The sequence below is a fragment of the Orcinus orca genome, chromosome 8 (genome assembly GCF_937001465.1).
Source record: "Orcinus orca chromosome 8, mOrcOrc1.1, whole genome shotgun sequence".
Lineage (NCBI taxonomy): Eukaryota > Metazoa > Chordata > Mammalia > Artiodactyla > Delphinidae > Orcinus > Orcinus orca.
In genome coordinates this window covers 9106236-9133075 of record NC_064566.1, presented here as the reverse complement: position 1 = coordinate 9133075, position 26840 = coordinate 9106236, and the positions used below count along the sequence as shown (strand labels likewise).

Here is a 26840-nt window from a genome sequence, read left to right as displayed (position 1 = left end):
CTAACCTTGAGCAAGTCACAACTGCTGAGGCTTTTCCCCATCTCTAAAGAAAGTGCTCAAGGAGCACACAGTAGGCGTAACTTCTCGTTCTCTCTCCTAAGGTGCTCCTCTTGTTGGGACCAGCTCAAATGTCTAATCTGTCTCCCAAACTTAAAAAGGGAGGAAACAGCACTAGAGTGGGCCCCAATATCAAGGCAGTTGCTGAGGCTGCCCTTGGGGATCCTTGAAGCAGCAGTCTGTGCAAATACACCACAGACCTAGGTGATATGATCCTACAGTACACCCCAAAGTGGGCTACATCCTGCTCTGGCCTCTAACAACTCCCAGAATCCTCTAAGTAAAAAGGAGAGGGGAGGGCTTCCCTGGTGGCGCAGTGGTTGAGAGTCCGCCTGCCGATGCAGGGGACGCAGGTTCGTGCCCCGGTCTGGGAAGATCCCACATGCCGCAGAGCGGCTGGGCCCGTGAGCCACGGCCGCTGAGCCTGCGCGTCCGGAGCCTGTGCTCCGCAAGGGGAGAGGCCACAACAGTGAGAGGCCCGCGTATCGCAAAAAAAAAAAAAAAGGAAAGGGGATTAAGAGTTAGGAAATAAAGAAGCACCTTCACACTCACACACACTCACACACACACACACACACACACACGCATGCACACGGCAGAGAATAGCTGAGCCAGGAGGAGCTGAAGAAAACAGCTTTTTATTTGTTACTATAAGAACCAATTACAGAATCCGAGGTTAAAAAAACAGACAAAAGGTCTTTATTTCTGAGAACTGGCGTACAAAAGGCAGAGGGGACAAGGGGAGGGAAGGAAAGAGCGAGCATAGGCTGGGGTTATGGGACCTCAAACTCCAATTAGGAAAGTCCGGACACCGGACAGGAAGAGAAACCCTCAATTAGGAGAAAAAAAAAAAAAAAAAAAGACATGGCAGTCATGGCAGTGCACGCCCCCCTCCCCCAACCAGATACCACCACCTGATATCTGTTTACTCTTCCCCTCCCCCATCCCCTTTCACAAAGGGAGGCAAAATTTTTAAAAAATTTAAAAACCCTCCCCCCAAAACTGTCCAAGACAACTGTGGGTCCTACCCCCCAAAACAGGCTAGGTTCCCACAATGGGCCAGTTCCTGCAGTCTGCCCTCCACCACCAGGCACAGAGAAGCACTGGAAGGGGACAAGCCTCCAAGTGCTAACACCAGAGGGCGTCCAACCCCTCCAAGGACACGCTCACTTGCTCCCTCCCTCCTTCACTCCTCATTCCCTTTGATACTAAAGGGAAGGGAGGCTAGGTGCCCTGTGCACCCACCCTCTAGCTTTCAGCCCACCTCCCTTCCCCACAGATGCTCAATCTTCCAGGACAATGGGCTCACTGGTGCTGGCAGGATGTGAGGATGGAGGAAGAGGGACTGGGGGCCGCACTGCAATCAGTGGTGGCTTCACCTTCAGGGGCAAGTTGGGCCGGCGGGCAGCTCGCCGCATTTCCAGGTGGGTCAGAGCCTTCCGCAGGGCTCTGGCCAAGAAGAGAAGGGGGCAATAAAAAAGGCAAAGACCTTCAAGATGAAACCCCACATTCCACTACAATTCCACCTTCCAGCCCATTCCTTCCTAACATCCCCACCCACCCTGCACCCAGTCTTCGTGGAGCTGGTCTTGCTCAGATACCCCTTCCTACTTCCTTTCCCATATCCACCAATCTAGGTTGTCAACCTCTCAGCCCCTCCCATGGAGGGCTCCCTACCTGGTATCTTTTGTGGCCACAAACACCACAGGATTGGGTGCATCAGCTGGGTTTAGTTTCTGACGCTTGGCTGCTGGCTGTGAGCTTGAGCGAATCCCTGAGGCCAGAGGCCTTCCATTGGCAGAGAAGGGGACTCCTGCCATCTGGAAAAGAATGGGGCAGCACAATGAGAGAGGAGACTCTCAGACACCTATCAGATACAAAAGCCCACCCAACTCGGCCCACTCCAGTCTGTCAACTCACAGTCTCATAGGCCCGTTTCACCATGATGCCCCCCAGTCCCCGGTTCTGGGTCAGCTGGTTTCTGTTGATCGGCGTCTTGGTACCCCGAGGTGTTTTTGGTTTCAGAGGTGCCTGGGCCACTGTCAGGGAAAAAAAAGAAAGGAAACCTTAGAGGACGTTCACACTTCCTCTTCTGTATGCATCCCCAAAAGCAGTGACGGGGGAGGGGTCTGGAGAGTAATCACCAGTATTTCAAAAGTCACACATGAGTATGATCTTATCAATCAATATATAGTTATACTGGATAGCATGTGAAAAGTAACATTTTTAACCTACAAAAGTACAGTCTGTTAGACTAAACCTTTTTGGACTCAGTGGGAAAGAAAAAAGCAGGGGAAGAGAAGGATCTTGATGATGAAAGGACCGGGTGCCAGACACCACCCTAAAGGTTCCCCATCCTATACCCACCCTTACCCAGATCTTTGACAATAGTTGCCAGGGGGAGCCGCACCAAAGGGTGAATCTTCAGTGGAGTCTTGGCGGCCTTAGGGAGTCGAATGGAGCCTGGAGAACAAAGATGAACGCTTTTGAAGGCGCTTCACTATTCAGGCCTCCTCTGGGGCCAGGAACCATGCCTAACCTCGTAACAAATCCTTGTGGCCTACTATCCCTACTACTGTCCTTAAACACCCAGAGAAACACTGGTCTCTGGCCAGAGCAACCCCGAACCTGCCACCAGCCCCAGCACTCCTGCCCTTACACTCTGCCTTGATGGCATTGGCATTGATGGGGGCATAAGGTCGTCGGGCAGCCCTCCTCGGTTGTAACAGGTCCCTGCACATGCGTCTGGCAAGACGGGTCAGCTTCGTGGTCTGCAGCAGGAATGTTTGCCTGTTCTTAGCCAGCAGCTTGGCCCGGTTGGCGCTGGTCGTATAGGGGGAGAGACTTTGGGCTTCGGGTCTGGATAAATGACCCCTCGAGTGTGGCTCCTGGAAGAAGGACATAGGAAAAGGGGAGAACACAGTCAGTCGCCAAGGCTCCCTTCTTCCATTCTTGATGGAGGGTCTTTTATTCCTGCCTGATCTCTTTGCTGCCATCCTGACCTGCCTGGCTCCCCAACCACTGTCCAGTACCACCCCACCCCCACCCCAGTCAAGCCATAACCTTACTGGAGCTGGGTGTTCTGGCCTTCACTTAAAGCTCACATCAATTAGCTTACTGCTCTCCCCAACCTGTCCCTCATCGTCCATCCTTACTGTGGTGCCCCGAGCAGCCCCCTCAAGCTGGGTTGGGGTCTTCAGTCCCCCGTACTTCTTCCAGTAGATCCAACAGGAAGCACAGAGGCGGCACTGCATGTTGGGTGGGCCCCAGGCATACCACTGGGCAGACTGTGTGGCTGCAGGAACATGGAGAGGAGGGAATGGTCCGGAGGCTACCTGAGCCTCTCAGGTTGCTGGGCCAGAGCAAACGCCCGGCTCACCCCCCGCATCCCTATCCCTTCCTGGAACTCACTGTGGCAACTCTCACAAGTCAGGCCCTTCTGGAATCCAGCCCCATTCATGCCAGGTTTTGAGCCCACAGAGATGATCTGGTTAGGGTTTGGTTTGGTGCTAATGGAGGAGAAACCAGGAACTGGTCAAGGAAAAGAATCCACTTCCACTTTGTCTCTGTAATTTGACAGCGTCTCCGACCCACCCCCCAACCACTTAGGAAAGCACAGGTTAGGGGCTGAGAAGGGAAACATGCCTGTCTCCCCTATCCGTCGCACTTACTAGGTGGGGATGTAGACTTGTTTTAGTTTGCTGTCTGCTTCAGCAGCTTTCAATCTTTTCTGCAGGAAGGAGAAAAAGTAAAAAGGATCAGAGCATCTCAGCAGGGAGGATGTCACCAACTTCAAAGGCAGAGGTGAGCAGGAGGCCTCTGGTCCAGCCTCCCCAGCCCAGACCTCACCTGCTGAATGTATCGGTCTGTGGTTTTCCACATGTAATAAAATTGAACTATGCTGGCCAGTGACTTCCAGGGTAGCTGAGGAGGCACAAGGAAGAAGGATGAGCTGCTATCTGGCCCCTGGTCCTGGTTCCCTCACCTGTCACCTCTTCCACCTCTCCTCCTAGTCCCATCCACTTACAAAGTCCTGGCGAATATCATTGAAATCCTTCCCGTACTTCTCCAGGGCCTCCTCAAATAGCATGGCCTCTGAGGCTGACCATTCCTCCATCTCATCCCGACACAGCACCGGGCCCCCTTGGGGCACCAGGGTCGACATGGCCTTAGCCAGGTCGTAGCCGTTCCTTTGCAATGTATCCATGGCGTGAAACTACAGGAAAGGTGGGAAACAATGCTGATGACCTGAAACCCTCAGCACCACTCCTCTGTTGCTCTTTAAATACTCCCACTCCCTCAGAGATACCCTCCTCCCTGCAGAGTCCCAAGGCTCTGCAGGTCCCCACAAAGCCCAGCCTACCCAACTACCCACCAACTTCTTGCTCACCAGGGTGATATCTCGGGAAGCGGCGGCGGCACTCATGTGCAAGCTTGGCTGCCGAATGGAGCTGCTGCAATCTAGGGCTCTCGCGAAGGTCCCCACAGCTCTAAGGGAGAGAGTGAGGAGTCAGGGAAAGCAGAAAGCGCGAGTGGGCTGAGGAACCAAGCCAGATGAGAAAAAAGGACAACACCCAGGCCAAAAATAAATAAAGTCCATCTCTACGAACATGAATCAGAACTATGTCCACACCACCCCCAGCCCATCTGCCCCATCCACCCACCCCTCACCGGGCCACCACGAGAAACTGATCAATCTGCCGGTCTGTGAGAGGGTTGTCTGGATCCCAGACTTTCATCTCCATCTTCTGTTGGTTCCGATTATCAGATTCTCCTGGGGAATGGGGAAATGGTATCATCGGGGAGGATAATAGATGTCTTGACAAAGTAACACCTCGTCTCCTCCTTGGATTCTGTCAGCCACCTCAACTCTCAGACTTCTCTTCCCAATGTGCCCATTTGCCCCTTTCCGGTTCCTAAGGTCCCATTCTGCTACGTTCACAACACAGAGCCAGGCAGACTGTGCACCACACAACGCCAGGGCACACCATTCAGAGACTCTGATGTTACACAACCCCGTAGCCATAATACAGTGTCTCCTGCTGCATACCCTCTGCCAGGCGATCTGGGATCTCAGCTTGGTATTTGCAACCAACTCGAATCTCCCCCTGATCAGCTAGAAGTGTCTTCTGCACAGGATCAAACACCAGTGAATAAAAAAAGCAGTCCTGGAGATGGAAAGAGAGAAGGTAAGCAGGGCAGCAGTCCTCATAGGCAGGGGGCAGTGGGGTGTATCCAGAGTTCCCAAGACAGGCAGCCCGTCAACCTGTACCTCATCCCAGTCAGACTTTCTTCTTGCCTTTCGGGGCAATACCTACTTCCCTCCCTCTTCTCCCGACACCTCTTTCTCACCTCCTTTTCCAGGTACTGGCTCAAGATATCTGTCTCATTCAAGAGGGTCACACTGCATTTCCCCCTACAGGAGAGAGGTCAGAAAACCCTGGGTGAGTTCCTCATTTCCTCTGTACAGCAGCTCCAATACACTAGTCCCTCCTTTCCACCTTCTAAATAAGTGCATGCAGGCCACAGTGGCCCTGATTGTCCCATACCTTATGTGGGTGGCTGGTAACGATTCGAATTGCCGAGAAAGAAAAAGCTCCCGGTGCTTCAGTTGATGTCGCTGCTGTTCCGACACCCCTGGCTGCTTTGATTCCTCCTCAAACTCCCCTGGGAGATTTAGGAGGAAGACGCCGAGTCAGAAACTAATTCAGAAAGAAGCCACCTTAGAAGCTCTAACCCAGAGAAAATATTTCCTGTCTCACTTGTTTTTCTCACATTCCCTAGGTACCTGCCTCTCACACCACCAGCTTTCCCTCTTAGCTTCCCCACCCCCAGCCCCCTTACAAATACTCCCAACTCTCCATCACTCTTTAGGGAAGAGCTGCTGAGAGTACAAAGACTGCCACAGAAATACATCACAGACCCAGGTGCCACGGCTCAGACACCACTCATACAGCACAAATCTGCTCACATGAGACCCAGCAAGAAGATCCCACCTGTCTCTTGCTAAACTAGCCTGGGGTCCAGAAATCCAAATTAAATAAATGAGTAAAAGCCCCACACAGGAGTGTGTTTACCAGTTCCTCTTTGCAAATTTCAGGAGACTTTGCTCTTAAATGTCACGTGCGACCCTAACTATCCCTTGTTTTCTACTTGGCTAACAATTGTTTGTTGTGGGGCTTTCAAGGACAGTACCTCTCAAGCCAGTGCCAACACCTTCCTCCCCAAGGAGCTGCAACTTGCCCTGAAACCTTGGTGGAAAGGGTTAATTTGGCTGGGTGCCAACCAAACAGGGAGGGGGCAAAGGAGCCACAGGCCCAGGCTCATTGGTGCATTGTTCCCAGCCTCAGGGAGAAAGGGGGGTGTGCGGTAGGCTCCACCCCCTCGCCTGTGTGCTCCGGAAACCCTGCCCTAAGGCAAGGGGGACCACACCCCCCACACCCTTTCTGATTGGACAAGGCCAAGGTCAGCCCCTGCCAGAAGGGACTGGAAACCCCAAAGGGCCGGAGAACTTGGTAGGCCCAGGTCCTCATTAACCCCTTCATGTCCAAGGCCCAAAAAAGCCTAAAATGAGAAAAATAATTTAGGAAAAACAAGAGGAAGGGAAAAGAAAGCCAAAGCAGAAAAAAGAAAAAGAAACTAAGGGAAATGGAAGAATATGTATCTGAAAAGATGATGAAAGCATAAAGAGACGTAGGATAGGGCAAAAAGAAAAGGGAAAGATGTAAAGTGGAGTAAAGGGGAAGTCAGGATAGGTGAGAAAGAGGAAAAGTGCAAGAAAACTCCTGGCTTCCTATTTATTCCCTCCCACCCATGTATCCTTACCACCTCATGACCACCAAAAAAAAAAAAAAAAAAACCTGCTTCCCTGTTACACAGGCTTCTAAGTACGATCTCTTCCTCTTCACCTGACCTTCACAGTCACCACCCATTGTCCCAACATAACCAAAACTGTCCCCCAAGAGTCCTGCTTCTCTAAAGCTCCTCCTCATCTCCTATTTAAATACTATCATCTCGTAAATACACGCTCACACACAAGCCAAATTCTGGCTTTCCTTATCATGGCCTCTCCACCCTGCTTCCAACCCAACGTGTAAAAACAGGCCTCCCTCTGCAGACCAGGCATTTACCACCCCCAAACTCACACCCCTGCCTTGGGCATGCTACCAAGAGAAACACCTGCAGAGACACGCGCAGGCTTCAGATCATGGGCAGGGGGAGACGGGGGGCCGGGGGTGGGGTACAAAGACACTTACTGGCATTACTATCAGCCAGGCTGTTGAGGCTACTAGAAATGTCCCTTCGCCGGAAAAGGCACACAACCTTTGCCTCCACATTTCCATTTGCAGTCTAAGGAGAGAAAAAATGGTGGTGAAAAGTAGTCATTTGAAAGTGGAAATGCATAAAGAGACTAACAACAGTGAGCAAGTCTAAAGGATGTAAGAAAAGCCCAAGAAATTATGAATCAAGAGATTTACATTTAAGGACAGACTTCTAAATCCCTTTCCTTGGCCCCCAAGAAACAGAATAGCAAAGTTCCCACTAAGCTCTCAATAGCCTTTCCTGAATGTGTGGAATGAATGAATAAATGAATGAATGAATATGAATGGGTACTTAGGATAGGGTTTGTGTTTTCTCTCTCCCTCTCTCTCTCTCTCTCTCTCTCTCTCTCATTCACCTGAAGTTAGAGACCTCAGAAGAAAGAGGAGGTTGCGGGGGGTGGGGGGGGTTGGTGGCGAGGTGGCGGGACTCTGCTCCACTCACCTTGTTGAGCTCTTCAATCCTTCTAACCAGGTAAGGATTGCTGGAGGAGTTCTCAAAATAGACGTAATCTGTAGGAGGGGGTGGGGAAGAACCGGCAAGATCAGAGGAGTAGATGGGAGAGCCGAGCACCAGGGTGGGAGGAGCGAAAGCAGGCCCGAGTAGACCAAAAGGAGATAAGGGTCGAGGTAGAGAGGACGCTTAAATGTGGAAGTGGAGAAACTAACAGAAAATAAGGAAAGGATGCCCCACCCTCCACCCCTTATCACTTAGTTCTAAAATCAGATCCTTCACTCAAAAGTGAGCCTTCAGGGGGAGACAAGAAGCAGGGGGTTCCCCAGCAGTCCCCACCACTCAGCGACGGAGTTGCATCCCAGTCTGGGCCAAGCGACTAATTGTTCACTCCTGCGCAGGGCCCCCACCTTTGCGAACCGAGGCGCACAATAACGCCTGGGAAGAGGAAACCTCCCAACGGCTCCCCCGCAGGTGGCAAAGCGGTCGCCCCGGCCCTCCGCGTCCCCTGCCTGCCCTGTCAATTCCTTCAGAACCACTTTCCCAAGCCCACTCCGCGACACCGGCGACCCCAGACTCAGCCCCGCGAGTGCCGTCGGGCCGCCCGAAGCCTCTCCGGGAGTCTCGGTGCTCAGTCGAGTCGCGATCCCCGCGCCCTCCCTCCCCTCCCTCCCGGTTCCGGTTCCGGTCCGCGTTCTGGACCATGCCGCCCCAAACGCGGCTCCCCGCGCCACTGGGTGCCAAGCCTCTCCGATCCTGGCCCCCAGCCTCTCCCGCCCCGGGCCCCGCAGCCCCTACGCCCGGTACTTACCCCCCACTCGGTACATGTTGGCCGCCATGGCCGTTCCCGCCGCCGCCTCCGGCCGCACAAAGGGGTCCGGGAGGCTCACTGGGGCAGGGCTCGAAGCGAAGCCCGGAGCGCGGGGCTGGTGCTTCACAGAAGTCTCAGTCGGGCCCGCGCAGCCGGCACCTCCGCCGCCTCAGCCGTCGCGGTTCATCCCGGCCCGCGCTGTCGCCGCCGCCTCTACCGCCTCTAGCCCGGGACGCCGAGGCCGGCGCCGGCCCGCTCGGCTTCTTCCGGAAGGAGCTCGGCTCCCGCCGGACCGGAGCCAGGCTGCTGCTCCCCCCGCGCTCGCCGAGCCCCGCCAGACGTTGGACTCGGAGGGCCGCCGCGAAGGCTTGCCCTGCCCGCCTCGGGGTTCGCCTCCTTCCGGAACACCTTCGGCGGATCCGCAGAACAAGGCCCAGCGCTCGGCTCCGGTCGGAGAACTAGACCTCAAAGCTCGGCTACTTCCGGAAGAAGTTCGGCTCCCCCCGGCCAACCGCGGCCCGGCGCTCGGTTATTTCCGTTGCGGCTCGGCCCCTCCCCCGAGGGCGGGGAGAGGAGTTGGGCTTAACTCTTTCCTCGCCCCGGAGTGCTGCAGCTCCGCATGCGGCCGCGAAAGACTCGAAGCGCCCTTTGCACTTCTCGGAGTTATTTGCAAGCGGCTTTGCCCGTTATTTGCATGAAAGGTCGACGCTCCCTCACCCTTTCCGCATTCCCCTTTTCCTTGCTCCCCATCCCCACAAAGGCCCTAGGCGCCCAGCCGCACCCCACAAAAGGACCGGGAGGCGACTTTGCTTTTGGTTTATTGCCCCTCAGCAGGCAGCGGGAGTCAGGGCCCCGGCTGGGGCTGCCCGGCTCAGCCAGCGGGTCTATACAGTGTGTGCAGGGGTGCCGTTCGCCCCCTCCAGGGAAATGCGCTTTTGGGAATGTCTCGAAGTCGAGGACAGGGTCGGCCCCGGTAATGGGGAATTTGGGTGGGGCGGGGCCACGCTGCAGGGCCTGTGGGTCCCGTAGGACAGCGGTCAGACGTCGAGAGAGGAGGCGGGGGACAGGGAGGGGGTTCGAGAGGGCGTTGCAGGCGCCGGCCCCGCGCCCCCAGGGCCCAGCACTCGCCACTGGAAGATGCTGGCGTCCTTGCCGCCCAGCGAGACGAGGTGCGAGTCGTCGTGCGTGAACCGGACGCTGGTCACGTGGCTGCCGTGACCACCGTACACGAGGCTCGGCGCCTGGGCAGGAAGGAAGGTCGGGCTACAGCGGCCGCGGAGCCCTGGGACCCCTCCCGCCCGGCCCCGGAGGCCCCGGGAGGCCTTACCTTGGCGCGGGCGCACGGGTACTGGAAGAGGTGCACTTTGCAGAAGTCGTCGGCCACAGCCACCACGCGCTCGTTGTGGGAGCGGCACAGGGAGTTGATGTCGGTTCCATCCGAGCCGTCAGGCCACACGCCTAGCACAGGGGCCAGCCTCAGCCCAGCCTCCCGGCCGCCACCCACGGTCCAGAGCGGCACCATTTCCGGCGCTCAGGCGGCCCGGCCACCCACCCACCGGCCGCGCGTTCCAGGCAATCCTTCCCGGTCCCGAGGGCCGGCCGGAGGGGCCTCCTGGGCTGGATTTGCCAGTTTCTTGACGCCCACCCCTCTACACCTGTCCAGCATTGCGAGCCCGGGACGGGCGGCACCTTGTCCCCGCACCTCTCCCACAGGGTTCCGCGGCCCTGGGCCCCTGCTCACCGTAGACATGGAAGCCCAGCACGCAGGTGTAGGTGGCCCACTCCCGGTCTCGGCTCTCATAACGATTCCTCAGCAGCTTACAGCCTCCAGCCACGTCCCCTGGGGAGAGGGAGCCCACCCAGCTCAGCTCTCACCCTGCCCTCAGTGGGGAAGATGCCATGGAAGGGTTGGAAAGACTGGCTTGAGGCGGTGGCACGTGATCTGGTCAGGGTGGTAGCCCTCAGCCCAGGGCAACACCCAGCCCCATGTGCTTCCTGAGTTCTCAGCTGAAGTTGTCCTGTTTCTCATCAGTTCCTCCTCCCTTGATAATCAATCCCTCCACACCTGTCCTGAGAAACTTTTCCAAAACAATCTTTTCTTGGTGCATTTTTCAACTCCCCCAAGGCCTTGTGGGAACAAGACATGGTGCAAAACTGTGTGTGTAGTTTTTTTGTCCAAATGACAACATTTCTCCTATGTGTATAATTCTGACTCCACTTCAAACCCATCTCCACCTCCCTGTCTGACTGCCCCTCCACCTGGAGTTCCCCCACATCTTCTCCTTCATCCCCTCCCAACCAGGAGCCCCCTCACATAAATAAAACCCACCCCTATTACCCTCTCCCCATGCCCTCCCCTACTGTCACTCACAGTAAAGGATCTCATAGTCCCCAGAATTGGACATGATGAAGTTCCCATCCTTGGACCAGTCAAGGTGAGTGATGAAGCTGGAGTGACCCTGGGAGCAAGGGTCAAGAGACTAACAATGTAGCCACCGTTTCCCATCCCCTCACCCTCCTAAAGGACATTAGTTTACCTGCTATGGCAATGCCCCGCCCTCCACCCCAGCTTCCTCACCACACAGCGGCCAAAGCGGCTGGACTTGGCACCATCACTGGAAACGCTATAGATGTAGATCATGTTGTCATGGGAACCGATGGCCAGGTACAACCCATCTACAAAGACAGTCACTCAGAGAGGGAAGGGCCAGGGATGAGTCTAGGTTCCGGGGTGGGGGTGGCTCCCACCTGGGCTGTACCGGACCACTGAGAGCTGCTCATTGCCATCAGTGATGTCGGACACGATCTCTCTGGTCTCTGTGTCCAAAACTAGCCACCTAGAAGGGAGGGGGGTGGAAAGCAGGTGTGAGGATACCTGTCCTGAGCAGGGTAGGGGTTGGCAAGTCAGAGAGCCTCAGAGACACCAAAAGAAAGGTTGTGATGTAGACAGAGAGGTTATCTATCATTGCGGTCTTATGCTGGGAAGTGGGAAGGGGCTATGGGCAGATAAAAGCTGAGGGGCTCCTGATGCCGTCTGAAAGGGAGAACAGGGGCCCAACTACCAGGGCCTTGTGGAGTCTGTTAAGCTTGTCACTTCCCTGTGTTAGTCTCCCCTATGCCCCTCCCATCCCCGCTGCTTCTCTAGCCTGAGCTGCCACCTCCTCCACTCCCAGGCTTGCTTGGAGGGGAGAATGGATGGGGGAGGGTGTGATGACAGCTGCCATAGGAGAGCAGGGGAGACCCTGGCTGCAGGGAAAAGCACTGAGAAGAGGGAGGGTGCAGTTGGGGCTCCTGAGCAGGCAGCGATCACACTCCTCCACCCCCGCCATTACCAGAAACCCTTCCCATACCTCCTGCTTTCCCCTCCCAGGAGTCCTGGCTCCCTCTCACCTCCCTGTGTTCAGTCCTACGGCCACAACTGCCCCACTGGGGTGGAAGTCAGCACAGAGACCAGTCTCCTGGGAGGGGGGAAAGGTGAATTCAAGAAGATGCCTTTCTAGTGAGGGAACTAAGATGGATACCTTGTCATCTTGATAACAATGTCAAAGCCCCCTCCTCTCAAGGATGAGAGGGACAGGAAACCTGGGATGGAGGCAGGGTATCACCGGAGCCTAAGCAGAGGTGCTACTCAAAACACTTAACAACCAGAAGTGACACCCCACAGCTGTGCTGGAGATTAACCGTCAGTTGCTGGATCAAGAGGACGTCTAAGGGCTGGGGGGAGGGCAGTGCTCAGGGGCACTGGAGGCATCAGTACAGAAGAATGAATATTTTACCAGCCAGTACAGCCACACCAGTACAAACGGGCTGCCTCTAGGAGCAAAAGGGAAGGGGGTGTTGGGGAAGGAGTGGTGGCCACAGGAGTCATGGTGGGCGTGACACTGAGAATCCGGGGACACAGAGCTCTACCTTGAGGTCGATGCTCCAGGCCAGCGCATGGCCCTCCCCATCCCACAGGCAGAGCTGCCGGTCATGGCCACAGGTGAGGAAACGGTTCTGGAAGGGATGTGTGCAGAGCCCCCAGAGCTCATCCGTGTGACCCTGCGGCAGAGCGTGCGCTGTCACCTCTGCCCCTCCCCAACAGCCCTTCCCTTCCTGCTCGCTCGAACCCTTGGCGCCCCCCCCAACCTGGATTACAGGGGAGAAGCCCTGGTCCAGATCTCCCCTCAGCAATGCGTTCTTCGTGGTTCCCACCAGCAGCTCAGAGCCAAGCCCCTCTGCAATGGCCCGCACGGCCCCAAAGTGTTCAGGAATCTGCAGAGTGGTGGCAGAAAGTCAGGGGCCCGCTGACCATTCCTCTTCCCTCTCCTTCCCTTGACCCCAGCCCAGCCCTCACCTCAGCTTCCTGGAGGGCCACCAACCCAGGCCCCCACTGGACCAGCCGGCGGTCCCGCCCACCACCACTCAGCACGGTCCCATCCCGCCGGAGACACAGGGCGAAGATAGAACCCTCGTGAGCGTGCGCCTGGGCCACAATCCCGTAGGTCTCTGTTGGCAAAGTCCTGGGTGGGTCATGCTTTTGGGGTGCAGGGAAGCAGGGAACAGGAGCAGCCGAGGCCGGCACAATAGAGCAATGACTGCCGGGTGCTGAGTCCTAGTCTGGTCCTCGGCTTCTCCCCAGTTTACAGACTGGACGACCAAGGCTCCGAGAAGTGAGGTAACTTCCTAAGGGCCAGGCAACTAGGGGCGAAACTGGGATTTGAACCCAGGGTCTGGCACACTCCAAAGCCCCAGCCCTCTCTGCCATGCTGCCCCCTGCCCTCCTAGACTAGCCCCCCAGAGGGCCCCACCCTCGGACAGAGCACGATCAATTCTCAAGGGCAAAGGATGGGAAATCCTCTCCTCTGTTTTCACAGACCGTCTGGGGAACTAGCCTTCCCAGATGCCACCCCCAATCACATACCTTTGGCCCCGCCCCTGCCTGGGGTCCTGGAATCTGAGAGGCTCCGCCCCCAGGTGAGAATGTTCCCCTCGGAGTCCCCTGTGAGAATGTCTCCGTCCGGAAGGAGCACAAAGCAGGGGATAAACTTGGGTTTCTTGTATTTCTAGGGGCCAGGCGAGCAGAGAGTAGAGGTCAAAGACGCTACAAGTCTCCGGACAGCTGGGAGTTGGGTAGCGTCAGGGTCTACGGTACTCAGACCAATACTTCCATCGCCACTCTGCCCTCCCCCACCACCCTGCACCCATCCACACCTCACCCCAAAGACACCCTGTTTCCTGGTGAGGGTCCCGTTCCCAGGAACCCCTGCTCCACCACTCCAGTTCCAGAAGTGGACGTGGGATTTCCCGCTGGTGACAATGCAGCTGCTGTCGCGAGGGTTGAAGCCAACGGCCAGGACTGAGTCATTTGTACTCTGAAGGGAAGATACTAGATCAACCACCCCAAGCCCTGTGCACCTTCGTTCTACCAGACTCTCTTCACCTGGCATCCTGACAACTGGTCTGCAGCAGCCCAGGACCCTCAGGACAACCTTTCCTCCAAGGCCCTGGTCCCCTAAAAGCACTACTGGCAGTCACTCACTAGTGCCTAACACGGTGTCCCTCACGAGGTCAGAACCTCCGTGGTCCCCACTTCACAGCCGCAGAGAGGCTAGGAGCCTTGCTCCAGGGGACCAGGCCAGAAAGGAGGTACACGTCTGGAGCTCTCTGCACTCCACCACTCCCAGCACCTCAACCTCAGCGCCCCACCAGGCCACCTGGACACCTCACCTTGATCTCAGCCAGCTTCGTTCCCCGGCTGCAGTCCCACACAGACAGCATGTGCTCGTTGGAATCATCCACCACACAGAGGAAAGCACCCAGATCCTGAAGATGGGGGACACATCAGAGGGGCCGAGTAAGGCCTGGAGGTCTCAGGATTCATGGTCCAAATTAGGTCAGGGGTGCCACGACAGGCTGAGAGAGCAGAAGGGGCCACACTGTCTCTTAGGAGAACCGGCTGGGTGGGGCTTAGGAAGGCCAGGACTTCTGAGGCTTCCTGGTGAAGTACAAGGAGGGGGTTCCCAGACAGGGAAGATGGGGGCCTCAAGGCGCCGGGGCCAGCTCACCGCAACTGAAAAGGCCAGGGCCCCCACACCCCGCTCGAAGGCCCCCAGTCCGATCTCCTGCAGCTTCAGCAGCGTCTCTGAGTCCCAGACATGAACCACAGGCTGCAGGGGCTGGTGGAAGAGAAGGGGTCAGGGGTGTGAAGGACAGCTGGGCTGGAATTTCATCCTGTCTACCTGGCGTTTGACTGTGGCCTTACCTTTCCATCCTTATCCACTCCGGCTGTCTGTCCTGAGGCTACACGCACACCATCAGGGTGAACAGCCAGGCTAAGTGGGGGAGGAGACACTCTAGGGAAGGGGGTCGGTGGTCTCTCAAGACCACCCAGGCCACTCTCCTCTCCTGTTCCTCCACACCCACCCAGACCCTCTTCCTGCCAAGCCCACCATCCCCATGCCTAGAGCTGCCCACTCCCAAGCCCTAGGACCCTCACCATCGAACGCAGTCCGTGTGCCCCCGGTAATGTCTCTGGCCGCCACCTCCAGGACCCCCTGGGCCTCCCCCGGGCCGGTACAGCACCACCACACAGGCGATAAAGTAGACCACCTCCCCAGAGCGCAGCACAAACAGATTAGAGCGGGAGTCACGACCCCGGTACCCGTAACTGGAGTGGGGATCATGGTCAAGGAAAGGGTCAGATCAAGGGCACCACGAGGAAAAGGAGAGGAAGACAGAGCTCTGGCTATAGCAGCGCCACTGGCAGAGGATGGAAGCGGAGGATTCAGAGGTCTCACTCTCCTTGCAGACCCAGGAGGTGCAAGGGGGGGGGACATTCCAGGATGGGAAGGGTGGTTCCCATGGGACTGGAAGGGGCAGGATACACCCAGTCAAGGCTGAGGGTCTCCGGGGGTGGGCCGCTGGGCAGCTCCTCGAGGCTGCGGATGCCAGACGGGATGTACATGGTAATGGGGCGGCCGCGAAGGAACATCTTCACTGAGATGCCTTCTACAAAAAAAGAAGGGGGTGTCAATCACCACCCTGTAGCTTCCCTTCCAGGAAAGCCAGAGCAGAACTCAACCCACCATACCTCACAGGTCCCCCAAAATAGCTCCTGGGGCTGCAGCCCAAACCCTAACCCCATCATCCAAGTTCTTCCGGATCCCTCTATACATACCTAAATTATAATTGCTCCTCCGAGATCCAGGACCCCCAGGGCTGGAGAGGGCGTCTTTTCCCCCACGGCTGTTGCGAAGGAAGAAAAGCACAGGGATTGGGGTCAGGTCCCAAGACATAATTGTGGAGGGGCAGGACGTAAGAAAGGAGGCTACCCTAGAGATGACAGTCACCTCTGCAGAATTTCAGTTTGCATCGTGCGCATTCAGAGCTCAGGTGGGGACTTTTAGCTCCATTTAAGGCATGAGAAGACTGAGGCTAAAGAGGCTGAGTAAGCCTGTAAGAGGCAGGGTGGGGTGACACTTTCCTCCAGACCACCAGGCCTCTGGCTATTAACCGCTTCATTTTCCCATCTGTAAAATGGGCCTTTAGTGAATCCAGAATGTACATCAGCCCTGCCTTTCAGGGATCTGAGAGGTAAGCAAGAATAGTCCTTCTCTCTCAAGGGGAAAGTGACAGGTGAATTCCAGAGATCACTGTCCTTAGATAATAAGGTGACCATCTCTCTTCAAAGAATAAAAGAGAGGCCAAGGATCGGGCTAGAATGAACACTCAGGCGTCCCGGGGCCTGTACACACTCTGAGACAACTATGCTCAGCCACCAGGATTTCCCCTTGCTCTCTAGAAGTAAAGCTTGGTACGCTGGGGTGTGGGAGGAGGCTGAGACTCTGAGGACCGTCACCATGAAAATCACGGGTGCTTTTGGAAAACCCTCTTGGAATCTTGGAAGGTATGTTGTGATATGGTGGAAACGGCAGGGGAACTGGAGTCAGGAAGAGTGGGGTTGGAATCCTGGCTCTAGCTGTGTGACCCCAGACAAATGACTTACCCTCTCTGAGCCTGCTTCTTCACCTGGACAATGATCAGCATGAGACCACCTACCCCCCAAGGATGTCATGGGGACTGAATGAGACGGAGGAGGTCGAGGGTTTAGCACAGTGCCGGGTACACGGCAGGCACCCCAGGAGTGCTTGTTCCTTTCTTCCTGTTGGGCAATGAGGTCCCCCCACCCCACCCAGGGAAGTGAGGTGAGGGATGTGAAAAGTCAAGAACCTGAGCCTGGGGTGGGGCGGGCTGGGGGGAGGGGAGCCTCGCCCACCTCTCTGTGCTCCCTGACCGCAGCAACAGGTTGGCCGAGGAAGCTGCCTTCCGGGAGAGTTTCTGGCGAGGCCGCTCTGAGGGGGACGAGGAGGAGGAAGAATTTCTCCGGGGCCTGGTCGGACGGAGCACAGTGAGCAGGTGAAAGTCATTCCCTCGGATCGTGCTCCCCACTCCTCCCTCCCCTCCCAGCCTCTGCCGCAGGACACTCACGTGTCAGTACGCTGTGGGGGCTGCACCAGCCTGAGGAGCCCTGGGGGGCCGGGCGAGCCAGTGCCACTGCTGCTGCTGCCCCCTCCTTCGGACTGGGTCCCACCGGGCTCTTCACCGCCCCCATGCGGGGCCGCGGGCCCGTTGATCAGGCCAGGGGGGCCAGGTGATGACTCCGTCTCCACCTCTGTCTCTGTCTGGGTGCCTCGGCTCACCGAGGAGGGGCTGCGTGTGGGTGGCAGTCCCGGGGGAGCTGCAGGGCTGCTGGGGAGCCAGTGCATCAGCCCGATGCGCCTGGGGCAGGCCCCAGCAAGGGGGAGGAAGAAGGTTTGACAACATGCATACCTGTCCCTTGTAGGGCCTGGTGTGCCAGGGTCCTGCAGGGAGGTGGGAGGCGCCTGCAGCCGCAGCAGGCGAAGAGCTTCTGCCAAGGCTGCCTTTACCAGCTCCATCTCCTTCTCCTGCACCTGAAGCCGCCGGCTCAAGGACTGCAGGGCCTCCTGAGCAGGGCCCTCACCTGGGAAAGGGGCAAGAAGCAGTCAGAATGTACCCACCACCTGGGGAAAGGCTTGAGGGGATTCTCTCTGCCCCCAGCTGTGCATTTGTCCAATAGGACCTGCACCCTTCGAGCAGCTCCAGGCTTGGATGCGCTCCCAGAGGGGAGGAGACGGGTAGTAAAGGATCAAGGGCCTCCTTGTGGCAGGGCAGGCGAGGAACCTGGCAAAGCTCCCTTCCTGCTGCCGTCCCAGCCTCCGCAAAGACAGGGAGTACCATGGAGTACCCGGGGAAAAAAATGGAGTACTGGCGAGGAACGTGGGAACCACAGGCTGAAGCGCAGTGCTGGTGAGGGACGACAGGGCCCAGCCCAGAGCAAGCTCAGCTCTCCAGAGAAGGCAGAGAAACTCAGAGGGAGCACCCGGAGAAAAGTGGGGGGGACACAACAGTACAGTCATCCTGAGGACTCAAAGAAGAAGACATCTAGAGTGACAGGAGAGGGTATGAGTGGAGAGAAGAGTCATAGCGAAGGTCCCAGGGTAACAGTGGGGGTCCGAAGTAAAAAGACCCAAAATCCCAGGAAAAGAGGCCCAGAGTAACACAGGAGGTAAGGAAATTTTCGAGGGGCCCAGAGTAACACGGGAGGTAGGATGACGTTGGGGAAGTCCGAAATGACAGTTGGAGGACCCAAGTAACTAGGGAGAGCGACCTGAGGTACAGTGGAGGATGCTCAGAGCCCCCGGAGCCGAGGAGCACGCGGGGACGCTCCGAACAGCCGTCGGGCAATGGCAGCGCCCGACCGGCCGGCGCTCCGGGAAGGGGCACGCCGCCCGCCCCGCCCCGTACTCACCGGGCCCCCCGGCCCCGTCCATCCGGCCCCCGGCTTGCTCCGAGCGGCGGCGGCGGAGGAGGAGGAGGCGTCTAAGCCGCGGGGGCCATGGCCAGAGAGAGGGGAAGGGGAAGCACCCCGGGGCGCGCGCGCAAGGGAGCCGAGCCACCCCCCGGGGGCGCTGTCGGGCGCGGGGAAAGGGCCTGGAGGGGGCGCTGTGGGGCGGGGGCCGCAGGCTCCGGGGCCCGCTGGGGCCTCGGACTCTCCCGGGACCGCTCTTGGCTCCCGGGGGTGGGGTGGCGGGGCCGTCCTGGGCCCCAGCGCCACAGCACAAACAGGCGCCGGACGCGAGGCCGCCAGGAAGCGCGGGAGGTGGGGGGGCGGGACGAGGCGGGGGGGCCGGGCCGCCTGGTAACCCCTCCCTGTCCGGGCCTCGCAGCTCGCTTCGGGGGCGGGGCCAACCCGTTGACCCCAGGCCCCCACCGGCCACCGCCCTCCAGGCCCTTCCGGGATCCTGGCCCTCGGACTCCCTGGGGACCTGGGAAGGAGCGCGGGCCGTGAGGTCTCCCGCCCCCAGCCCCTAGCCTGTCGAGGCAGAACCGACCAGCCCCTCCCCACTTCCGCGAAGGGACAGGGGCGGGGTCACGAAATAGGCCTTTTGCCCGGGGGCGGGGCTTTTCCTAAGGGGCAAGGCCAAGGCATCCCGAATTGGGACTGGCAGGGGACAGGGCAGAGGGTTATTAAGGCTGTGGCGGGAGGATGCCCAGGGTATTGGGGTCAGGGTGGCATTAGCCCAGCTCAAGCCAGGCTGGGCTGACGCAGCATCCTGCCGCGGCCAACCCCTGTCCCTGACAGCTCTGCTGTCCCTTGGGCAGAGATGGGAGATGGCGCCGGTGCTGCCCCTGGTGCTGCCCCTCCAGACCCGCATCCGTCTGGCGCAGGGCCTCTGGCTCCTCTCCTGGCTGCTGGCGGTGGTCGGTGGCCTCACCCTCCTCTGTAGCGGGCACCTCCTGGTCCAGCTGTGGCACCTTGGCACCTTCTTGGCTCCCTCCTGCCCGGTCGCTGCCCTGCCCCAGGTTGCCTTGGCAGCCAGTGCAGTGGCTCTGGGCACAGGACTGGTGGGTTCAGGAGCCAGCAGGGCCAGTCTGGATGCAGCTCAATACCCTCCCTGGCGAGGGGTCTTGGGCCCGCTGCTGGTGGCTGGCACAGCTGGTGGCGGGGGGCTCCTGGTTCTTGCCCTGGGGCTAGCCCTGGCTTTGCCTGGGACTCTGGACACAGGACTGGAGGAGGGCCTGGGGACTGCCTTGGCTAACTACAAGGACACAGAGGTCCCCGGACGCTGTCAAGCCAAACGGCTGTTGGACGAGCTGCAGCTGAGGCACCACTGCTGCGGGCGCCATGGGTACAAGGATTGGTTTGGGATCCAGTGGGTCAGCAACCGTTACCTGGATCCCAATGACCAGGACGTGGCTGAGTGAGTGATTTGCTTCTCCTCCTCCCTCTTCCTTCTTCTCCTCCTCTTCCTCCTTCCTTGAAACCCCACCTCACCCAGACAGGCAATGAGTAGAGTCTAGTGACTGAGAGAATGGAGCACAGCTCTGCCATGTTTTAGCTGTGTGACCCAGGGCATGTTACCAAACTGCTCTGCGCCCATTTGCTTGTCTGTAAACTGGAGATGATAAAAGTCCCACCTTACAGAGTTGTCGTAAGGATAAACGAATTATGTATGCATGCCTGGCACATAGTAAAGCAGTCAGTACATGTCTCACTCGTCTTTTCCCTTCTCAACTCCTGTGCCCTGCAGCTTCTCCCCCAGGCCTCTATCTCCAGACATCCTAACACCCCTGCCCCTCCCTTTGCAGCCGGATCCAGAGCAATGTGGAAGGCCTATATCTGATTGATGGGGTCCCTTTCTCCTGCTGTAATCCCCACTCACCCAGACCTTGCCTGCAAAGCCAGCTCTCAGACCCCCACGCCCACCCCCTCTTTGATCCCCGACAGCCCAACCTAAACCTCTGGGCCCAAGGATGCCATGAGGTGCTGCTGGGGCACCTGCAGGGGCTGGCGAGCACACTGGGCAACATGCTGGCTGTTACCTTCCTGCTGCAGGTGAGTCAGCAAAGTGTCTGAGGCCTCCTCTGGGCCTCCTCACCGCCTCCAACCCAGGGGCCCCTGAAACTGCTGTGACCCTCATTGACCTCTTGCCCCTTGCTTTCCCCACAGACTCTGGTACTCTTGGGCCTGCGGTACCTGCAAACGGCACTGGAGGGGCTCGGAGGAGTCATCGATGGGGAGGGAGAGGCCCAGGGCTATCTCTTTCCTGCTGGGCTGAAAGACATGCTGAAAACAGCGTGGCTACAGGGAGGGGTGGCCCGCAGGCCAGCACCTGAGGAGGCCCCACCAGAAGAGGAACCTCCCAAGGAGGGTCTACCTGAGGCCTAGTGGCCTGGAGCTTGGGGTGGGGATGAGGGGTGGGGGGAAGGGGAGAGATGGACAAGCCTGGAAACCTCACAACTCCTTATAAGGCTCCAGGTGGGGGAGGAGGGATCTCTGGGATTAGAGGGTTAAGGATAGTCAGTGAGCTGGACTGGGGTAGGAGAGAAAACCAGGTGTCCTAGGGCCTAGCCCATGGCCAGAACCACCAGGGAAGAACAGAAAAAAAAACCAGGGTGGTGGGAAAGTGACATGGGAAGGACTGGAGGCTGCTTCTGGTGCACAGACTCAATAAAGCTTTTGGACTGAAGCCACTGATCTTTCTCTTCAAGGGGGTGGGGGCCCTGAGAGAACTGATTTCCGTCTGATGGAGAAGCCAGGACTCCAGGGGTTTGACCTGGTAAGGATCAAATGCAAGAACCTGACATGGGAAGTGAAGGAAAACAGAAGCCCCTCCAAGTTGAGAGTTTTTATTCTGGAGGTTGGGGCGGGGCGGGGGGGTCAGCATGCTCAGGTGGGGAGGGTCCAGCCCAGCTCCTCCAGCCCCCCAGTGCATGCCCAGCCCCAATAAGTTACCCAGTCACTCAGCTGCCCTCCCGCCCGAGACTCTCTGTTTTCTGCTCCGCCCCAGACAAGCCCATCTGGCTCAACACAAGGGCTGCTTGTCCCTAGCCTGTGAGCAGTGCCACAAGGCAAGCTGGGGGAGGGGAGAAGCAGCTGGGCCACGCCCTGGGGTTGAAGGGGCAGAAGGGCCGCCCCTGGCTCTGAGGGCTCAGGACTTGGAAAACCACATCCTGGGCAGGCCAGGGATCCAGTCCCACAGATCTGTGTCTGATGAGGTGGTGGGCAGTGGAGGGCCGCCATCACACCTCGACAGCTGGGTCTGAGCCTCGGCCCTGCCGCTGCAGCTGCTCCTCCTGCTTCGTCTTGGGCTTCTCTGTCCGCGTATGCCACACCAGAACCTGTCCCGAGAGCTTTCAGTTAGAGCCGGGCCCAGCCACAGCCAAGCCTCTGGGGCACGCAGTGTAGAACGGATTCTCCAACCCCCTGGACACACACTGGGTTGGCTGCCAAGTATGAAGGGTGGGTGGGGGGAGCCTTTAGTGCCTCTAAAATGGGGCTTAATCCCTTACCCTCTCTGTGTCACACGGGTGCCAGGAGACAGAGTGGCAGGAAGACCACTTTCCTTCCCTGCCTCCCAGCTTCCCCTTCAGGAGAGCAAGCAAGGTTGAATCTGAGCCCTGGAGGGTCTCTCCTGGTTCAAACACCCATCCCTGATCCTACTCCCCAGGGCCTCATTCCACTTCTCCCATCACCCGTCCATCCCACAGTCAGATTTCCGTGCCCACCTCCATCCCCTTACCCGAGTGCAGTTGGCAGCCCGTGGCTCCAGGTCCTTGGGATCGACAAGGTGGCTCAGGAGGCTGCTCTCCAGGTGGCCCCGAGGAGCAGTAGCATCAAACCGGGCATTGGGTTTCGCCAACAGCAGGGGCAGGGAGACGGCAAATCCCGCCATATCCAGTGGGAAGGGCCTATTGGGCTCCCACGCGGTGTGGAAGCCCACGACCCGGCCATCCTGTACGCGAGGGCCCTCGAATCGCAGGCCGCCCACCAGCCCCACTGGCCACACTGAGACGCCACGGGTCCAGCGCATCTACCGGAAGTCAGGAAAGAAGAACCAGACAGGAGGTGGCCCAGAGGAATGGGAGCAGCGGGAAGGACCACTTGAGTCACTCTGCCCCACCGCTCCCCACTCCTCACCTAGGGAAAAAGATGAAGCGGGCCCCACCTGGCCTGTTTCCCCAGCCCCATCTCAGTGCTCACCTCCTCAAAGAGTTCCCGGCTGTAGGTGTTGTCATCATCAGCAAAGTACACGACTCCCCGGGTGCCTGGTGGGGGTGGATCCTTCTCTCCCGCCACAGCACCCCCTCTGCTCCGGAGCCAGTCCAGGGCCCTGTTCCGTTGCTCAACACCTCGGGGCCGAACCCAGCCTGGCTCGCCCTCCCGGAGTCGCTGGGCCTTGGGGGTGAGGACCGCCAGGTGTGTGAAGAGGAGGCCAGAGGCAGCCAGCAGCCCCGAGACCAACGGGGTGGGGCCCTCAGCATCCTCTACCAGCAGCCAGTGCAGCCGGGGCACCAGGCTTAGGGTCTGGGACAGCCGCACCAGCTCCGCCTTCTGCACCAGCCTGCAGGGGGAAAGATGCAGGAGGGAAAGGGGTAGGCACCATTTGCCCACTCCAGAGGGTACATATGGCTTCTCCTGGGCCACTCCTAGCACCGCCCCCCCTCCCCGCCCCCCCCCCCCCCCGTGACCTTTCCCTGACCAGCACCCAAATGCCCTGTTCTTTTCTTTGTCTTGTTTTGTTTTTTGACCCAGCCACTCAGCTTGCAGGATCTTAGTTCCCTGACCAGGGATGGAACCCATGCCCACTGCAGTGGAAGCGCTGAGTCCTAACCACTGGACCGCCAGGGAATTGATTCACCTGCCCTGTTCTTAATGTCCATGTCTGTCACTCACCTCAACCCCAGGGCTCTGACTATAAATTAAGGGCACAGTCTTTGAAATCAGATCTGGGTTTGAACGCCAGTTTTGTAACTTATTAGGTGAGATATCTGGGGAAATGGCTCCATCTCCCCAAGGCTCAGTTTCCTTTAAATAACTTTAAAATAACAGTACTTTACAACAATGTTGTTTTAAAGATTAAATAAGATCATGACTTTTTAGAATACCAGTAGGACCATGTTCTTTGCCGCCTATGCTTGGATTTCCAGGTAGAAGAGTTTAGAGGAGCCCTTTGGCTCATTCCTTTTCAGGGGACGAAGATTTATCCGAGTTTAGACAAGAAACTGGGAAGGTAGGGGCCCAGTCTCTTGCAGGCTTCTTTACCCTTCAGATGGGCCTGCCCGCCCCAGGCTTGATGGTGTGTGTAGGGAGGTGGAGAGGGTCTAGAGATGCCCTGGCGTAGGTGGGTCAGCCATCTGATTCCAGGCAGATGTCAGCAAGCCCTTTTGGCTACAGATTCAAAACCACATTTCCCAGTTGGTTTGTGTCACCAATAACGCTACGTTTTATTAAAAAAAAAAAAAAAGGAACACACTTAGCACAGTGTGGGGCAGAGAGTAAACACACTGCAAATAATAGCTGGTGTAACTATTTCTAGACCCCCGTATGACCGCAGGGCCAAGTCCTTTTCTACTTCGATTTAGTCAAGGGCTTCCCAAACTTTCTCACCAAAGGCTCCCTAAGGAGAGAGAGTGAACTCACCGGCAAGTTCAGAATTTCTTTGCAACTTTATTGTTCTATCTTAAAACTTCTCAGGAATATTGTATTCTACTTCACAGCACATCCCTGTCTATTTTAATAGAAAAACATTTTCCCACAAATCTTAGAGTAATGATGTGGTTCATTTAGCCTGTCATTTGTCATGCCTTAGCTTGAGGAACATCCCCTGGCCCAGCGCCTCCCGAAACTCATCATCGACCCCAGCCTCTTGGTCCATGCAGATGTTGGGTGCATCACAGCCCATACCTGGCATAGGTGGGGGTAACAACATAGATAGTAGGCAGAGCCTCAGGTTCAGGGGGCTGGGCGGGGGCAGGGGGTGGACGGCGGAGATCGGCTTGCAGCTGGGAAATCCTCAGATCCTTCTGCCGAAGCTGCTCTGCTGCTGCCCGCAGGGGAGAGAGGCAGTCACATGGCTGGCCTGGTCCCAGGAAGCAGGGATGGGGGCAGAGAACCACAGTATGTTCAGCATCCCAAAGGGCCATAACCTTCTGTTCAACTAGCCAGTGCAGGGCTCCCTTTACAACTTCTCTAACAGCTTTTCTATGCCTTGGGTGGTGGGGAGCTCACTGCCTCAATTAGCAGCCCCTCTCCGACTTTACCAATTCCATCCATTACAGTTTTCATTTGGCTATTGAGCTGATTACCTGCCTCCACCCTTTCTACCTTCTGGTCCTAATTCTGCCTTCTGGAACCGTAAAGAACAAGTTGATCTCCTAAAACAGGACAGTCTTTCAAATACCTGAGGATCATGCAGTGGCCCAGTCTCTAAATCCCTGCATAAGAGGCAGGGTTCAATCTGTTCCACTGGCTGTGTGACCAAAGACTCATTAAATTCATTGATTCCATCATTGGATAAATATTTATTGAATGCTCCTCCTGGGAGGCACTGCCTTAGGTGCCCGGGATGCAGCTTAGGAAAGCAAACAGACATGGTCCCTGCCCTCATGGAGGTTTCAGTTTAGTGGAGGAGCTGGACACTAAGCAAAGAAACAAATTAATAAAATTATTAGAAACCGTGGTAAGGGCCATGAAGGAAACAAATAGGATAGAGACTTAAAGAGAATCCAGATTGAGAAGAGGTACTTTAGCTAAGGTGGTCAAGGAAGGCCTGTGAGGCGGTGACATGTGAGCTGAAACCTGAAGGATGAGAGAGGGAGCTGGGAAAGAGCTGGGCGAAGAGCACCACAGGCAGCGGGGACAGGTTAAGTGCTTGGAAGCAATGAGTGTGGGGTTTTCAAGAAACTGTCATGAAGCCAGTGTGGCCGGAGCAGAGCGAGCGAGAGGGTTAGGAAATGGGGTTAGAGAGGCAGACCAAGGCAGGATCATGCGGGGCCTTGCAGGCTCTAGGAAGGAGTCTGATTTCACCCGAGGTGCGGCGGGCAGCCGCGGTGCGTTCTAGAGAGGGGAGTGCGCCCGGCGGCCGCAGAGGGCTGTAGAAGGGCCGAGCCGGATGAATGGGGTCTGCGCGGGGGTTCATCCCCAGGGCGGGACGCTCGGCGACGGGTGCCCGAGGGCCGACCCGCCGCGCCCCCGCCCCGCCCCGCTCACCGAGCTGCACCAGCGCGTAGAGGAGGCCGGCGATCGACACCAGGAAGTAGGCGAGGAACACGTTCTTCAGCTTCAGCTTCATGGCCGCGCCACCGCCGGCGCCTGGGCAGGCGGGGTCCTGCAGGCACGAAGTTCCCCGCCCCCAGCCCGCCAGCCTGCAAGCCCCGCCCCTGAAGCGGCCCCGCCCCTTGACCCGCCCTCCTCACCCTCCTCTCGACCTGCTCCCAGGAGCTGGAGCTGGCAGTAAACGTCGCGGCCCACTTCCGGTCAGTCTGCACACTCCCTCCCTCCGGGTTAATTTCCGCTCCCACCGCCTAGTTCTGGGAACCACGGTAGTGGGTGACGTCATATCCGGCGTATCAAGCGCGCGGCCGGCGGTCAAAAGCCAGGTAGGGTACTTGGGAGTGGCTTTGGGACCCTCCCCTTGATCTCTAGTCCCTCTGCGCAGATTTTCTCCTTATAGTCATTCATTCATCCATCAGTCACTGCAGGTAGTAACAGTACCTCAGTACATACTTGTTACATGAATGAGTGAAATCTAGGGCCTATCATGTACCAAGCCTGTGCCCTGGGTGTCTCATACAATCCTCACTATAATCCTTTGATTATAATTTTAATACAATTTAGGATATTAAAACTCTAAAGATTGATGTTGCAGAATTTTGATATTTAACAAGGTACTCTTGGCAAAAATGCAAAAAATACATAGTAATCTAATAAATTAAACCAAAAAATAGTAAAGGGGTATTTTTGATATTTCATTAATCAACCTCTCATATTCTAATATTTCTTGGATTTTTTTTTTGAATTTCTAGTATGACTTGGAATCAGGTCCCTTTCTGGGATGAAGAGTTTATATCCATAGTGTTTTTCCAGCACATCTGGCAGTAGTTCAGGAGCAAACTGCTCTTCTTCAGGGTTGTCACAGTATCTTGGTCCACTTTTGTGTGAGAGATAGGTATTGTCCCCATTTTACAGATAAGTAACTAAAATTGCACCAAATCATGTAATTCCCATCGTACAATTTTCTATGTCCCTTCTAGATACCTGACTCCAGGAGCTGTACTGTCTCCTTTGACCCACACTGAAACAGGTGACAGAAGGGGTGGGGGTAAAATGTCAAGGCAATGAGCTATCTCCCAG

At 57.1% G+C, this 26840-nt stretch overlaps 4 protein-coding genes across 16 annotated transcripts; 1 reads left to right on the top strand and 3 right to left on the bottom strand.

Moving 5' to 3' along the window:
- Positions 1-679: 679 nt before the first annotated feature.
- Positions 680-9295, bottom strand: MTA2 (metastasis associated 1 family member 2). Of its 2 annotated transcripts, XM_004264211.4 has the most exons (18): positions 8642-9295; positions 7822-7889; positions 7314-7407; positions 5607-5724; positions 5410-5473; positions 5108-5225; positions 4729-4831; positions 4448-4547; positions 4085-4273; positions 3907-3981; positions 3729-3787; positions 3469-3566; positions 3213-3352; positions 2717-2945; positions 2431-2520; positions 1978-2096; positions 1735-1877; positions 680-1506 (listed from the first exon to the last, which is right to left on the bottom strand). In XM_004264211.4, the coding sequence occupies exons 1-18, from the start codon at positions 8667-8669 to the stop codon at positions 1341-1343; spliced, it is 2001 nt and encodes a 666-aa protein (XP_004264259.1). In that variant the 5' UTR covers positions 8670-9295; the 3' UTR covers positions 680-1340. The 2 variants fall into 2 exon arrangements, with proteins under 2 accessions (XP_004264259.1, XP_033270570.1); XM_033414679.2 differs by lacking the exons at positions 7314-7407; positions 7822-7889; positions 8642-9295 and having other exon boundaries at positions 5108-5186; positions 5607-5677.
- Positions 9296-9443: 148 nt separating this feature from the next.
- EML3 (EMAP like 3) lies at positions 9444-18584 on the bottom strand. 8 transcript variants are annotated; one of them, XM_049713372.1, is made up of 22 exons: positions 18453-18584; positions 17453-17624; positions 17111-17371; positions 16899-17012; positions 15801-15868; positions 15508-15631; positions 15120-15290; positions 14886-14955; positions 14689-14799; positions 14351-14446; positions 13840-13995; positions 13545-13686; positions 12978-13129; positions 12770-12895; positions 12551-12682; positions 12032-12099; positions 11390-11478; positions 11220-11317; positions 11013-11121; positions 10383-10481; positions 9969-10099; positions 9444-9882 (listed from the first exon to the last, which is right to left on the bottom strand). In XM_049713372.1, the coding sequence occupies exons 1-22, from the start codon at positions 18472-18474 to the stop codon at positions 9679-9681; spliced, it is 2715 nt and encodes a 904-aa protein (XP_049569329.1). In that variant the 5' UTR covers positions 18475-18584; the 3' UTR covers positions 9444-9678. The 8 variants fall into 8 exon arrangements, with proteins under 8 accessions (XP_049569329.1, XP_012393913.1, XP_049569331.1 ...); XM_012538459.3 differs by having other exon boundaries at positions 11013-11100; XM_049713374.1 differs by having other exon boundaries at positions 12779-12895.
- A 731-nt stretch (positions 18585-19315) lies between these two features.
- On the top strand, positions 19316-21174 carry ROM1 (retinal outer segment membrane protein 1). Its single transcript, XM_004264214.3, has 3 exons — positions 19316-19905; positions 20294-20540; positions 20655-21174. Exons 1-3 carry the CDS (start codon positions 19316-19318, stop codon positions 20871-20873), a joined length of 1056 nt encoding a protein of 351 aa, XP_004264262.1. The 3' UTR covers positions 20874-21174.
- Positions 21175-21318: 144 nt separating this feature from the next.
- B3GAT3 (beta-1,3-glucuronyltransferase 3) lies at positions 21319-25856 on the bottom strand. 5 transcript variants are annotated; one of them, XM_004264215.3, is made up of 5 exons: positions 25698-25856; positions 24393-24567; positions 22689-23049; positions 22228-22518; positions 21319-21826 (listed from the first exon to the last, which is right to left on the bottom strand). In XM_004264215.3, the coding sequence occupies exons 1-5, from the start codon at positions 25777-25779 to the stop codon at positions 21728-21730; spliced, it is 1008 nt and encodes a 335-aa protein (XP_004264263.1). In that variant the 5' UTR covers positions 25780-25856; the 3' UTR covers positions 21319-21727. The 5 variants fall into 5 exon arrangements, with proteins under 5 accessions (XP_004264263.1, XP_049569349.1, XP_033270596.1 ...); XM_049713392.1 differs by having other exon boundaries at positions 24393-24528; positions 25698-25852; XM_033414705.2 differs by having other exon boundaries at positions 24393-25126; positions 25698-25806.
- Between the last annotated feature and the right edge of the window lie 984 nt (positions 25857-26840).